This window comes from Dermacentor silvarum, chromosome 7 (assembly GCF_013339745.2).
Source record: "Dermacentor silvarum isolate Dsil-2018 chromosome 7, BIME_Dsil_1.4, whole genome shotgun sequence".
Classification (NCBI taxonomy): Eukaryota; Metazoa; Arthropoda; class Arachnida; order Ixodida; family Ixodidae; genus Dermacentor; species Dermacentor silvarum.
The window spans coordinates 142124347-142139469 of NC_051160.1; the positions used below are offsets into that span (position 1 = coordinate 142124347).

The following is a 15123-nucleotide window of genomic DNA, read 5'->3' on the forward strand; positions in this document are numbered from 1 at the left end:
CGCAGTATTCGCCTAGCCGCAGTATTTTCTGTTGTCGCTTTTCGCATCAATTGTACTCAAAGAAGAAAATACGCTCATATTAGCGGCGCCGTCGGCTGCGATGCGAGCACAGCCGAGCCGGTCGTCTGCCGTCGGTAGCCGTGCACTGCAGCTGAGCTCGACAAGTATCGGAGCTCTCGTTCGTGTTTAACGTTTGACAGTGGATATCGTCTTTGATAAAATGTACAATTTACGTATCACATTAACTAGTGGAAGTTATTTTGCTTGGAACAGAAGCTGCAGCCGATGCTTGCGTCGCCGGTGGCGGAGGCGCGCACCTTCGCGGTCGTCGATTGGCCCGTCGATCGTGCGGCGGGCGGTGCGCCGGCTGAACTGCCGTCTACTTTGGACACCTCTCGCACGGCAAACTTTCTACGGCACTGTAGGCCGGTTCGCCGTCGGTATATTTGCCGCTAGCGTGGGACGTGTTTAACAGGGAGTGTACAGTGTTTTGAGAAGCGCGTTGGCAAAGACGTATGTCAAGTGACATTTGGAGGAGCACTCGGCGAGGAGGAGAGACCAGCCAACGAGGAGAGTAGCGAATGAAAGAGCGAAATGAGCGAGGGCTGTGTTTCGGTCATCAAACGCGTGTCTCTCCGCTATTACGGCACCATTTCGAAAAATTCTCGAGGCCATGAGTTCGTAGTAGACTCGTGCACAACTGCAATACGACAACTAAATTTCGACCTCTGGTAGGTATAGGGGTCCTTTAACGTTCGTGAACTTTACGATTATTGGCCTGCAATTCTCTGATTTATATTGACCAAGGTGATGGGCTCTTTCGATTTTTGCTGTTCCAAGCGTAGAGCTAAGGTACTCCGCACAAAGTTCTCACACTTTTTTTTTTCCGAGGTGGACCATGTCTCGGGCTGGAGGCGAATGACAGGTACTTGCAGAGGGAGAGAACATCTTCGAGGTAGCTTGTAAACGTCTCCTCCCTGCGTTGGACTTGACTGCGCAAGCGCTGTAGCAAACAGCAACAGGGAATAGACCCGGACGTCTGAGTCGTTCGTAATCTGGTAGCAACTGAGCCCACAGCGCCCGTGGCCGCTGCGCGTGCTCGGCGCACCTTCTTCTTTATTTGTAACACACTCCCGCGCCCGACAAAATTGCTAGAGGTTGCCGGCTTCAAGATGGTAAACCTTTTGAACGGGACGCCTTATCACGGAGCCGGACGCCAGCTTCAGGCAGCATGCTCGAGCGACGCCGTCGCCACCAGGAAGCAGTTCCGTCACTCGGGCCAGCTTCCACATGATAGGCGGCGAATCATAGTTGTGCACCAGGACGACGTCTCCTACTCGAAGTCGAGGTGGCCGCTTGGGTGTCGCCTCGTGTACAGAGCGCAGAAGCAGCAAGTACTCCGTGCGCCAGCGCTTCCAGAGATGGTCTGTTAAAGCTTGCCGATGCAGGCTTCGACGTCGCAAATCGACGCTTGTTGACTGGGGTATATAGCGTGGCGTCCAACTCTTGAGGCAAGCACGTTGCACGTTTGCCAAGTAAGAAGTGTGAAGGCGTCAGAGGGCATAGCCCGTCAGGGTCTACAGGGACGGCTGTTGATGTTCGCCTCTACCTCACACAGAACAGTTGTTATCTCTTCAAAGGAGAGGGAATTTCGACCTAGGGCGCGCTTCAATGTGTTCTTAGTGCTGCGGACCAGTTCCCCCCCCCCCACCACCACCAAGGCGTTCGCTCGACGCTGAACTTCCATTGGATGCCACGTGCACTGCAGAAATCTGCGCAACTGGATGCGGGATGATATCCGAGTTGTCGAGCGCAGTAATGAAAGGAGAGGGCATTAATTGTCCGAATAAATGGCCGAAGGGATGCCCCGACGAAAGATGAAACGCGGAAATGCGCTGAGGAAGCAAATGGCTGCCATGTCAGGTGTACGCTCGAGATGAAGAGCACGTGTTGCCGCACATGAGAAGATGGCAATGTTGGCTTTGGGGTGAGTTTGCTGTGCTAAACGACAATAAAGTGGTCCGCAGAAGTCAACCCCGACAACTGTAAATGGACTCTCTTCAGAAATCCGGTCTCGTGGCACTGGTGCTATGGGTGCTGACTCTGGGGCGAGCTTGCGTCTTCTTCAAATCAGACATCCTCTAATGGCAGACTTCACTGCTTGGCGCCCTTTTAGCAGCCAGAAGCGTTTGCATAGCTCTGTGAGTGTCTGTTCGACGCCAGAGTGAAGCATCCGTTCGTGGGTTGAATGAATGAGCAGCTGCGCGACGTCACGACCAGGGAGCACTATAGGGTGGCGGACTGACCGAAGCCCTGTCAAAAGCTGGAGACGTCCTCCAATGCGGATAAGTCCATTGTCGAGGAACGGACGTAGAAGTAGCAGGCGAGATGAAGCTGCATGGTACCGGTTTACTAGCTGAAAGTGCTTCTATGTCGTCTAAAAAGTATACACCTGCTGGAATTGTTTAATCCAGTAATGCTCGGCTCGTTCGATTTCTTGAGCAGTCAGTGGTCCGGACGTGGGGTCTTTTCGTACCCCAGTGTTGTCGACGAAACGGTAGGCCCATGCAGTAAACCGAAGAAGGCGCGAGTACTGGCTGTAGTCTGCGACCTGGAGCAACGCTTGCGGTTGCACGGCGGTGACAATGCATGTGGTGTCTGGAGCTAAGACATGAGCGGTTAAAAAGATTGAACAATTGACGTCGGTCTCCCATGTGTGCATGGGTAGAGAAAGCCAAGTAGGACCTTTCCACCACATTCACGAACGCAGGAGCGTGACCGCCACGATACCTCTTGTGAGTAAGTCGGCCTGGTTTTCTTTGCTTCTGCCGTGGGTCCACTTGTTGCCAGCTGTCAGTCACTGTATTTCTGCGACCCTATTTCTAACATACAGGTCACGACGTCCGGGATCTTGTGACATCCAATGAATGGCTATCTGGGAGTCGGTCCAGAAAAAACGGTCTTGCTGCTTTCAAACACGGCATCTTCCTCATGTAGTCGTAGAGGCGGGCTGCCGTCAAGTAGGCAAGAAGCTCTAAACGAGGCAGTGACAGGTGAACTGGCTGTACTCACCTGTCTTGATGAGCAGATGAGCTGGCTTGGTCGAAGGTCCCTTCCTTCCTCGCCTCGATCTGAATTCGCAGGAAGGTCATCAGCTGTTTGACTTGCTAGAACTTGTCTTCTGTAACCGCTGCCGTGTCATCGTGGTTCGACGAAGAAGCCTCCTGACGGTACAGAATACCAAGGTCAGATGGTAAGGCCGTCATGATGACGCGTCGCAGAACAGCAGCATACTCATCTGGTGAAACGCCAAGGCGCTCCAGTGCGCTTTTGCGGAAAGTGATCTCGTCATAGAGATTTCGAAGCTTGTCTAGATCGGCGGAACTACGAGTAGGTGCCATTGCGAGTAGGTAGTCCAGATGGTCATCGACCAGCATGTCGCGACGGCCGAACCGGTCAGACAGCACCTTGATAGCGACATCGTAGTTTGCCTCGGGGAGGCGGATACTCTCAGATGCTTTTTTAGCTGACCCGGACAGGTACGTTAGCAGATATTTAAATTGATCTATCTTCGTGAGCAAGTCATTGCTGCGAATGCTTACCTGGCACTGGTCCCAGAAGCATTGCCAGTCGCGTCCCTCCCCAGAAAAGCTCGGGATGTGCAGCTTTGGCAGGGAAACGCGGGAGAAAGACGCCGCGGCGGAGGGGGCAGCTGGGTACGGTGGCGAGGCAAGTTGCGCGGTAGGACCAGTAAGGATCGGTGGACGCGGCTCGGTTGCGAGGCGCATGCTTGTCTTGGTGAAGCTAACCTTTTGTTCATATTCGAAAGCTGTGGTGAGGTCTGCCTCCAGATCTCCATCCGTGAGCATCTCTTATATCGCGCGGTCGAACTCGACGAGCTCCGCCTGCTTCGCCAAGACGAGCTCGAGGTGCTGGTGCAGCACCCGTATAGGGGTGGCCCCATCTGACAGCAGGGCGTCGATCGTAGAAATGGCCTTGGTGATGGTCCTCCGGACGAAGCCGCGCTTGGTGCGTAGTTGCTGCATGTCCGGAACTCGAGGGCCAGATGACAGGGTGCGCTTCGGCACCAACTTGTAGTGTAGCAAACAGCGACGGAGATTATGCCCGTACACCAACGTCTGACTCGTTCGTCATCTGGTAGCAACTGAGCCAGCAGCGCCCGTGGCCGCTACGCGTGCTCGGTGCACCTTCTTCTTTATTTGTAACAAGCGCTCTTCCGCGCGAAGCCGGCGCACGGCTTCGCGGCAGTAATAACGTTTCGGCATGGTCTCCTGCTTGCGACGACGCTTTCTACGAATTGCGCCGTCTCCTTATTTCGCCTCCTATACTGCGACACTTCGACCACTCTGCACCCACTGAGATCCCCACAGACGCCAGCGGTGTCGGGTTAGGCGCTATTCTTGCTCAACGGAAAGATGGGTTTCAAGAGTACGTCGTTGCTTATGCAGGCCGACCTCTTAACAAAGCCGAAGGCAACTATTCTGTCACTGAAAAAGAATGTCTTCCATTATTTGGGCCATGGAGAAATTTTGTCCTTACGTGTCCGGGCGCCCATTTGACGACCGACCACCATTCCCTGTGCTGGTTGTCGTCACTGAAAGATCCAAGTGGTCGCCTCGCCCGATGGGCATTACGCCTCCAAGAATACGACATCCACGTAATGTATCGCTCTGGTCGGAAGCATTAGGACGCAGGCGCCCTCTCCCGTTCGCCTCTGCCTCCCGACTCTGTCTGCTTCCCAAATACTACCTGCGATACCACCATTCTCGCCATCTCTGACATGCCATGTGAGCAGCGCAAGTACCCGTGGGTTGTTTCCATTCTAGACTTTCTGTCTGGTCGGACTCCTGCTCCCACTTCTCGGACGTTGCGTCGGCAAGCTGAGCACTTCACCACTCGGGACGACATGCTGTACCGCCGGAATGACACCCCCGGCGGCCGTAAGTGGTTTCTCGTTATGCGCCGCCACCTGCGCTCCGAAATCTGCTCCACTTTCCACGACGGCCCACAATGTGGCCACGCAGTTTTCCTGAAGACGCATTCTTGAATTGGGCTTCTGTACTACTGGCGTGGCATGTACCGTTTTGTTCGACAGTATGTTCGGTCATGTTCCACGTACCAGCGGCGCAAGACTCCTCCTCAACACGCCACCAGCACCTTATTACAGCTGTCATGCCCCGCCTGACCGTTTGACCGCGTCGGCATCGACATCTACGGTCCCCTTCCCAGCACACCAGACGGTAACCACTGGATAATTGTGGCCGTCGATCACCTCACATGGTATGCCGAAACTTCACCTCTTCCGTCATCTACAGCAAAAGACGTTGCCACTTTCATTCTTCACAATCTCGTCCTTCGTCATGGAGCTCCTCGGGAGTTGCTGAGTGACCGTAGTCGTGCGTTCCTCTCCGATGTCATTGCAGCATTGCTTCGTGAATGCCGCGTCATTCACCGCACCACCAGTGCCTATCATCCGCAGAAAAACGGGATGACAGAAACTTTTCAGTGCACTTTAGGCGACATGCTCGCTATGTACGTCTCGTCAGACCACGCCAATTGGGACCGAGTGCTGCCTTTTGTTACATTCGCTTACAACACCGCCATGTAAAGCACAACTGAATTCTCACCTTTCTTTCTCCGTCACGGACGCAAACCTTCTTGCACCATGGACACTATTCTTTTATACCGACCCGACGCCCCAGAATCCATCACTCTATCTCAAGCAGCTACATACGCTGACGAATACTGCCAACTTGCACAATCATTCACATCACAAGACCAGTGGCACCAGAAACAACACCACCATGCATCCGCTACAACTACGCGCTATGCTCCTGGCTCGCTAGTCTGGCTGCGTGTACAGTCCACTACTCCGGGCCTTTCAACAAAGCTGGTCCCCAAGTATCAGGGTCCATATCGTGTACTTATCAAACATCTCCGGGAACTACCTCATCGAGCCATTAGAACCGTCTCGTGACCATCAGCATAGCGGCCAGGAAGTTGTCCACGTGTCCTGACTCAAGAAGTGCTACGATCCCCCTGTGTTTTCTTGTCCCTAGGTCGCCAGGATGGTTCCTTATTCCGTGGGGAGTAATTGTACTGAAGGCGAATGACAGACGCTCCGATGTCTGGGAAAAGAATACGAAGATGATCGGTGGTCTTTATTGATGTTCTAGCCACGGCCACTGGATAAAAAAAAAGATATCCAGCGGCCGTGCTCTAGCTCGCGCTCACCAGACCTGCCTTTCGAATAGCCTTCGCAACGCAATGCCCAGGCCTGGTTAAAGACCAACGTCCTCATTTTCATATATATATATATATATATATATATATATATATTGTTACCAGGCATTGCGTATGAGCACGCCGTTAAAGGACGGCTTTGCTACTCGAAGAGAAAGAAGACGCGACATGCCGCGTGAGATGCTGTTAGCCATTCTGTGGTCGCAGCAGCCTGTAAATATTGTCATATACAATTCCGTCTCTCTCGTGTACTTGTGAATCCTCGTGACAATATATATATGTCGTGCATATCTTTATGTATATTTTCATTTATCGAGATGTTTATTCATCCGCTTCTCCTCTTCAACGCCACGCAGTTAAGAAAGCAGGTTTAGTTCACTATAATATTGTCTTGTGCGAAAATGGTCACTTCTCTTTAATATTCCACCAACAAGAAGCCGGGCGTGACACAGCACAATAGCAATAAACTTTTCCTACGTAGTTACATGTTGCAGATCAGTGGCTGCTGTGACAAAAATGCGTGTCACTTTTAGAAAACAGTGTTAAAGACCGCCATTCACGTGACTAAAATTGCAATTGATACCGGCCGATAAGAGTCATGGGTTGCATGAAAGCAAATGAAGTCTTTAAAAAGAGTACTGTACAATATTTTAACAACGCTTAAGCAAAACAAAAAAGCAGCACATCAAACGAGTCGGAATCTATATACAGCGAAGTTTTGTGTGACTGCACAGAGTCGAAACATGAGTACACGCATGTACGCACGCACGCAATAACACACACACACGCTTGCGTGCGCAAGCGCGCACAAATTATACCGTGTTTTTTGTTAAGCGGAGTTTCTGACAACCAGCGAGTACGACGGAAGCCTTGAACGCATCATGGATTCAGAGGCAGCATGCACATGGGTAAGTAGCGCTATTTAATCAATTCTATCCGCAAGAAGCGTTTATTTCCTCATTAACCTGTAGCCGCGGATGCGCGTAAGCGAGCTTTCTGGTTCTTATTTTCCTTTCCCCCTCACGATCGGCGGCACCGCTGCCGCGGATGTGCAGAGACAAGCGCCATCTGGTGATGATGTAAGGAACGCAGCGGCGCGCGCGCACGGCGCCGTACTCCGCTGTGATTGGTTGGCCTATTCGGCAAGGGAACAGCCAGGCCGCAGCCACGGTCACCAAACCCGGCGCTGTTCGCAAAGAAATGTTTCGCTTTTAATACTAGGCGTCCGAGCAATGAACGCAGGCTCGCTAACAGATGATGCACTTGACAATGGCAGCAAAATTGAAGACGTCGTGTTGTGTAATTCATGCCTCATATGTATAATGTTACGCGAAGGACGAGTCAATTAAACGAGAAACAATTTACAGATTACATTCACAGCAAAGGTTGCAGCTCCGACCGGTTGCATTCACAGCGCGAGCCCAGTTCGTTCTTCCTCCTCTTTACTCGAGTGATGGCGCCCACGCGGCTCGTTCAAGCGACCAAATACAACACGCGTGTGGTGATCATATATATATATATATATATATATATATATATATATATATATCTGTGTGTGTGTGTGTGTGTGTGTGTGTGTGTGTGTGTGTGTGTGTGTGTGGCAACAGGGTGTCACTATAAGTATGCAGTTGAAATAAAGGCCATGCGAAGAGCGTAGGCGCCCAGTCGATATCGGAGCCCGTCCCAATCCAGTTAAGCAATACAGTTCACTCGCAGCGCCCTTGCACAATTTTTCGTCATGCGGCGTATCAGCGGCAAAATACCTCGGCTGGCCGCTGCGCATCCCGCGGCCGCGCGGTTCCTATCTTGACAGCGATCTGCGATGCCGACACTCTAGGCGCACCGAAGGCCGATAGCTTCGTGTGCGCTATAGCACACATACGCTTGCGCGTCACCCGCCTTTACGAAGTGAACCGTCGCTGTAACGTTTTACTTCGAGTACTGCAGAATACTGGCAACCATTATGGCTTCTGCATATATCTCTTTCAGGTATGGATTATGAAGGACTGTCTATAGACCATAATTTCAAGCGCCTGTAGGCGGCCACGATGTTTTATTGCGATAGCAATTTTATGGGCACTCCAGGCGTATTTCTACCATCGCTGTCGCTGTGAGAATCCTTATAAAGTTCACCGCCGACAAAATCGTTGCCGCGCGCCATATGCTATATTTGCGAGTGAAAGCGTGCGAGGGTGAGCCGGCGATCGTGACTCAATCTCGCCCACGCAAGGACGAGAAGCGGCAAGGAAGCGCGCTGTTTTCCAGTCGCGCAAAGCTCCGGATAGAGGGTAAGGAGGGGGGGGGGGGCGTTCTACTCCGCGATGCCCGAGTAGCCGCGCGCACCTGCCGTGCCGCAAGGCTCTGGGGCGGCTATATATCTTGAAAGCCATCTGCGTCGGGGGCAGGGTTCATCGTGCGCTGTGTTTTCGCGGCTTCGTTCGCGTCGATGCGAGCAGCAGCACCAAGGCGAATTCACTCGCTGCTGCTGCCGCCACGCTTACTCACTCCAGCGTTTTCACAGCGACTTTCCGCGGTCATCGAGTGAGATGCGTTCATGTTTGCTCGCGCGCGTGACACCATGCTTGTTAATTTAGTTAGTGTGCCTATGTTTACAAGTTTATACGGCCGATTGCTCTCGCAATCAATGATTCGCCTTTCGGGAGAAACTGTGACTTTTTGTTGTGATGATGATGGTGGTGAAAGACCGGCGGAAACGGCGCGGGTGGCAGCGGGCCATTGCGTGTTTGCAGTTGTCAGTCGCTGCGATCGCTGGTTCCGAAAGTGCTCCAGGCGTCTTGTCGTCTCTGAATGCTGGTAAGTGTGTATTGTTTAGAGCGATCTCATTTAAGATAACATAAATATACCACGGAAATAATGCAGCGACGGCACCCTGCGGTGCCGTCTGCTTCAACGGAGCTGCAACGTGGTCAGGTTCACTGTAGTTGCAACGTCGTGCAGATGGCCAAGCTCTTTTCTGCGAGATCTGCGTCATTATGCGCGTCTTTTTTTTTTTTTTTTGCGGGGGCAAGAAAGGGGGGGGGGGGGGCTTGACCGACTGTATGAAAGAGACTGGACGACATCTAATATGCTATACTTTGTTTTTTTGTTTTGTTTTTTTTGTTTTTAAAGGCGAGTATCATACTTCAGCAGCACGCTAGGGCCATAGCGCAATGATCAATGACGTTGCAGACTAGTGCGTTTTCTGTATAGGCATTTGTGCGTGCGGCGTTAACTCTCTGACTGGAACGGGGCTCTCTCGAAAGGAAGGACGCGCTGGCCTTACTTTGAAATTTCATCTGTTCTCGCTGCCGTGCATCGCTTTGATACTTTGCAAGCAGAATCGTCAGCGCGTAATCTACGCCCGACGCTAGTCTATTTGCTATGCCCAAATATGGTGACGGGACCTTTAAGCACATTTGGAAAATTTACGAATTAAAATGTTTCCTTAACGTATTTAAACAACTCCCGGGAGTTGCTTCTTGCGCGCCTAGGATCCAATTTCGCATTTTCTTGCTGGATCCATACCATATACAACTTTCAATGCTTTCATATACACAACTTTCATATACAATCGAAAAAACATGTATTTCCTATCGCTTTTTATTAAGGCGAAAGCCTTATATGTCTCGTTTTGAGGCGACCTTGAAAAAGTGGTTCCAAAAATAGGAAAAATATGTACAAAAAATCTATAACTCCTTAAGGTAATTACAAACCCCATAACATTATATATCAATCGATAGGTAATTACATGAAGAATGTAAATATTGATAAATGATCATGATAGTCATTAAACTAATTATAATTAGCATGACAAAGCGGGAAAATGGGTCGTAAACCAGTAAAGTGGCCAAGAACCGAGAATTAATTATAGTAATTGGTGTAAGTATGGTCATGATGGTACTGATAATGATTAAAATGGGTATGCAGAGAGCTGAATTAATAGTAAATGAAGGTGAATCAAGTGGTGATAGGGTGAATCAAGAGTGATGAAAATTGTAAATTTGGAGTAATACAGCAAACCGAGCGTGACGGAAGTAAAACCGACAGAATAGAATCAAGGTAAAACAAGCACTGATAGGGTGAATCAAGTGTGAATTAAGAATGAATCAAGGGGTGATGGAGTGGGGGAGTGGTTTTTAAAAATATATATGAGATTTGAGGGTCCAAGTGAGTGTTGAGGTGCTGGGTCATGGTTCGAATTTGGTGAATCATAGGAAGGGTGACTTGCAAAAAAAAAAAAACGTGATGACTTGCAAATATGATTGCAAATTGTGGTTTCCGAGTGATGCTCAATCAACAAAAAGTGCTGGGTCACGGTACGAGTTTGGTGTATAAAGGATGAGTTGCAAAAATGATTGCAGAATATGGGTTCAGAGTGACGATGACTCAGCAAAAGTGCTCAGTCATGCTCCGAGTTTGGTGAAATGAGGATGACTTGCAAAATTTACTTTGACAAATATAGGTTCGAAATGAAGATAACTCAGCAGAAAAGTGGTTCTCGTGTCACTGAGTAAGTGGCGCTCGGGCTTTTGCCTTCAAGTCGTCTTAGTTGTAGCATAAGATACCCATAGTAATTGTCCTGCTGCTCTTTCCCACTTGTAATTTTGTCCACTTTCTATTGTCCCCGCTGTTGTAATGCCTAATGGGACTGCAGACATTGTAAATAAGCAGAAATAAATAAATATAATTTATTATGTTGAGTTGTTGAGGGAATCTTATGCGATACAGTCACACGTACCTACGCATAGCCAACAATAGACAGAAGACAACCTGCGGAATAAGGACCCTTTTAAAAGCTTGGTATGTATATAGCCGTTAAACACTACTCTCTTTATACTACGCAATTGTCCATTCACGCATAAATTATTGCAATGTATGGTGGGGCTATACGTATACTACCCACTTACAATCACTGCAAGTCTTGCAAAACCAGGCTGTTACAATAATCAGTTTTAGTCGTGATCATTTCAATACCAAACATTTACTTCGTAACTGCAGCATTTTTACCAACGTGTTAACTTTAATCTTGGTATGTTTTTATGCGGACAACCAGATAACTCTCACTGCAACATTCTGATACCTCGATCTTGCTAATATTTATCTTACGCGATTTGCATTAAAAATCATTTCATTTTTCCTCAAGGTATGCACAATAGGACACGCAGAGTGTCCATTTTTTGTCTGTTTCCTTCGGGAACACAGTACCTCCTACTATTAAGTCATGTAAATCAGTTCACTTGAAACAAAAGCGTAAAGACCATATATTATCATCTGCAACCACTTTGTTATGTCCTTTTCTCCTTTTCTCTCTCCAAATTTACACTTTGTTACCACTTACGCTGCACGAATAAAAGTTCGGTTATGTCTCATTATTTATTTACATTTATAATGTATTTTTATACGCTGTACGTATTACCACATGTATTTCCATGTTTGTAGATGATTTGTATTAGTACTGTCCTAAACGAATACTACGTTGGCTATTTTTTACATTTCTTTACGTTAAGTGTTGCAACTGTGGCTCATATGTTTACTTATACGCTGTACAGGAGGTCCCATTACAGTCTTCGTCCTCGGGACGTCCTCCTGTATAATATTCCTTTGTACTGTATCTTGTCTAATATTAATATTAGAGCCTCATTCAACCTAATCACTCAACGTTGTCTATTGCCACGTTTTCTGATGGGTGGTCCGCCTGCGTGGAAGCTTAAACTAGAAAACGATGGAAAAAATGTGCAATCCACTTACCTTGGCATTGAGGTAAGGCGGCGCCACATTTGCGGAAATAATAGGATAATAGCACACAGCCGCCAGCAGCAATTGCACTGCGCAGAAGACATGAAACATGTATCCGGCTTAAATTACTAATCCTTTGATAGTCAAGCGTTCCGTCCACTAATCGCTATCAGCCTGTGGAAAAAGCATGCTTAGAGCGGCGTTTACAAAAGTACAACTGAGTCTTGGATGGGTTGCGCATCGAATACAAACACTGGCGCAAGGTCTGCGTAAACTATGTCAAGTTGACTCGAGCGATCTGATGTCGTGCCGTACCCTGGGACATGCAGCTAGCGGTTCCATAATATAAACATGCTAAATCAATGGTGTGAAAAGGCGTTTGAGGCTCCAGCCATGCGTAAATTAATGCGATTGTATCTGCTGCAAAAAAGTAAGGAAAAGAAATCAGAGCAGGCAGTGTGTGATCATGTAGAATGAAAGACCAATTTCTAGCAATTTTGTTTCTCTCGAGCAGTTGCACAAAAATTGAAACAGCTTCTGATTAAACCACACAATATGAACCCTTGGCCGCATATTAGGACATGGATCCTATTTGGTGAAAGTTTAAACTAGGTATCGCAGTGCGTTCTCTCAGAACACCGGGAAACATTTGTATAATGCTCGTTATAAAGCCATATTGCGCATAAACACAATAAACTTTGCACAAACATAAGACATAACATGTCCCACATATACGTAAAAATGAAGTTGGTATTCATTTCAGTTATCTAAGGACAGTGCGTGAAAACTGTAGGTGCTTCGTACAATGCCTCAAATTAGGTAGAAAATTTGTTTTTAATAATTATCCGGAAATCAATTATTTAACCCAGGAAATTTTAATTGTCGGCACGTGTTACACTTCACATGCACCTGATTGTTGCGAACATGGTGTGCCGTACAGTTTTCCCAGAACAATGGAGACTTCGCAGCGAACGTCATTCTAACGCTTTATATCATAATTTACTACTGGCTGTATTCTCTCCCCCCCCTCACCCTCCCCCCCTCCATACAGAAAACTTCGCAACCACACCAGCCATCACATTGTAATTTATACTGCACATAATAAACACAGAAAACATACGTCGCCGTTAGTCACCTCTTCATTCTCCCCCAACCGGTCCCTCTTCTTTCCAGTCTTCTTCAGATCACTCCCCCAACTTTGCTTTCATCACTCCTGCTACGATACTTGGGATGAAGGCATTGATACTCCGGAGTGAAGACGTTGACTATTGAGGCTGACTCCACAGTGTTGTTCAAGCCAATATACTAAGAGTTTCTAACGGTCCCTGTTGAGCAGCCGTTTTCACAGCCCGATGTGGTCACTTGTGTATCGAGTTCTACCCTAGGATCCTTCTCTATCCAGCCCCTAGACCACGAATTACCACGAGTTCAGGTATCACAGCGTGTTGCCTTTTGTCCAAGTTCCTCTTAATTCTTGCGCCGTACTTCATTTGGATTTCGTCATTTTCTCTTCACCGTTTTCGGAGGACGTTATTTTAGGCCCTTGGCCAGACGCTCAATCGAGTTTCAAGGCCATCCAGGCGTTACTGAACTTTTTAAGAAGTACGGGCCTGGACTGTGGGCTTTGGTCATGCCAAATTGCTTGCCATATGTTTTACATGCTCCTTCTCTCGTCATCGTCACCCATCATGGGCCTCTTTCCTCCCTCTTTCTTTCCCTCTTCCCCCAACGCCGAGTAGCTGGCTAGAGGAATTTACGTCAGGCCCACCTCTCTGCATTTCGCATCATTAAACTTCTCTCTCTCTCGTCATTTCTCTTGCTTTCCGTTAGTGCTACAGTCTTGTCCACTCCTAATGTCATGCCAGCTGGAAGGTATGTAGGCTTCGCAGTAGCGACGAAGATATTGGTATATTCTGGGACCGTTGTATAGGATCGGTTATGATGGAATACCGCAGGGAATCTCAACACAATTCCTCGCAGTACTGCCCACTCCTGCAGTCGACGACTCCTAAATCTTGGTACATCGTCGGATACCCATACTGCAACATTATGAAGCATTTTTTGGGTCACGAACGCAATAACACTGTTAGCGTCCTGATTTTGTAACCACCATCCTGGTGCACTCGTCGACACATACCACAGGGACGATTGTGTTTTGCTAACACCTTCAGACTTCTTTCCGAGCTCAGCGTAGTCTGCACAACTTCAGATTGTGTTTTCGAGTAGTTAGTTGTGCAAGGCCATCGGCTTAGTAGCTTGCTTAAATCTCGCCTTATTTATTTGACATTCATGGCGCGATTGCACAGATCTCTTACTGCTTTTTTAATGCGATTAGCATTCTTCGTGCGTTTTGAGCCTATCTATCTAATCTATCTATCCTCTTACGCCGACCCAGTGTCCTAAGTTGTCTACCTACTTGCCCCAATAAGTATGTGCTAGTGGTCGAGAGGCCGTCCTGGTTGTTCCTTCGTCGTCACTTCTGCTTCATGACCGAACTCTCGTTATGCCGTCATCGTCATGCCTCTTACTCATTCCCAGTGGCCCAAGTTTCCTTACAGCTAATAATGCCACGAGATAGATATGTGCTCGTGTCCATAACGCCGTCGTGGTCATTGCATTGTCGTTATTCGAGTTTTGTCAGCAGACTCTCTGATCATGCTGTCATCGTGATACCATCGTCATAATACAGATGTCGTGCATTAGTTGTCACACCGCCGTCTTGACGCTGTCATAATCGTTTCATTGTCCTCATTGCAACTGCGTCAACCGACTCACATCATGTCGTCGTCGCCACGCTGTCACTTTATCATCATCATCGTCACTTCTGTAACGTCATACTATTGTCGTCGTGCCATCGTTGTCATATCACCTTCGTCGTCCCACCGATGCCAATCTGTAATCTTTATTCTGTTGTAATCATATTGCCATCATTTAATCGTGATTATGCCGCCGTTGTCATGCCGTCGTTCGCTATCATGCACATGGTGTCAGATTCTCGACGTCACGCCATCGTGATCATAGCATCTTCGTCACTCCAGATTCGTCATCCGACTCTCGCCATACCGTCCTTGTCACGACGTCGTCGTCATTCAGGCTTCATAATGCAGTCGTCATCACGCCATT

The 15123-nt window shown here is 48.3% G+C and overlaps 1 protein-coding gene across 1 annotated transcript in view; it reads right to left on the reverse strand.

Annotated features, from left to right (window-relative positions):
• Positions 1–15123, reverse strand: part of LOC119458497 (phospholipase A1) — a 104942-nt gene that overhangs the window by 57531 nt on the left and 32288 nt on the right. The window contains exon 3 of the mRNA XM_037720334.2: positions 12013–12174. Coding sequence (XP_037576262.2) covers positions 12013–12111 — 99 coding nt within the window. The 5' untranslated portion in view covers positions 12112–12174. The remainder of the gene's footprint in view (positions 1–12012; positions 12175–15123) is intronic.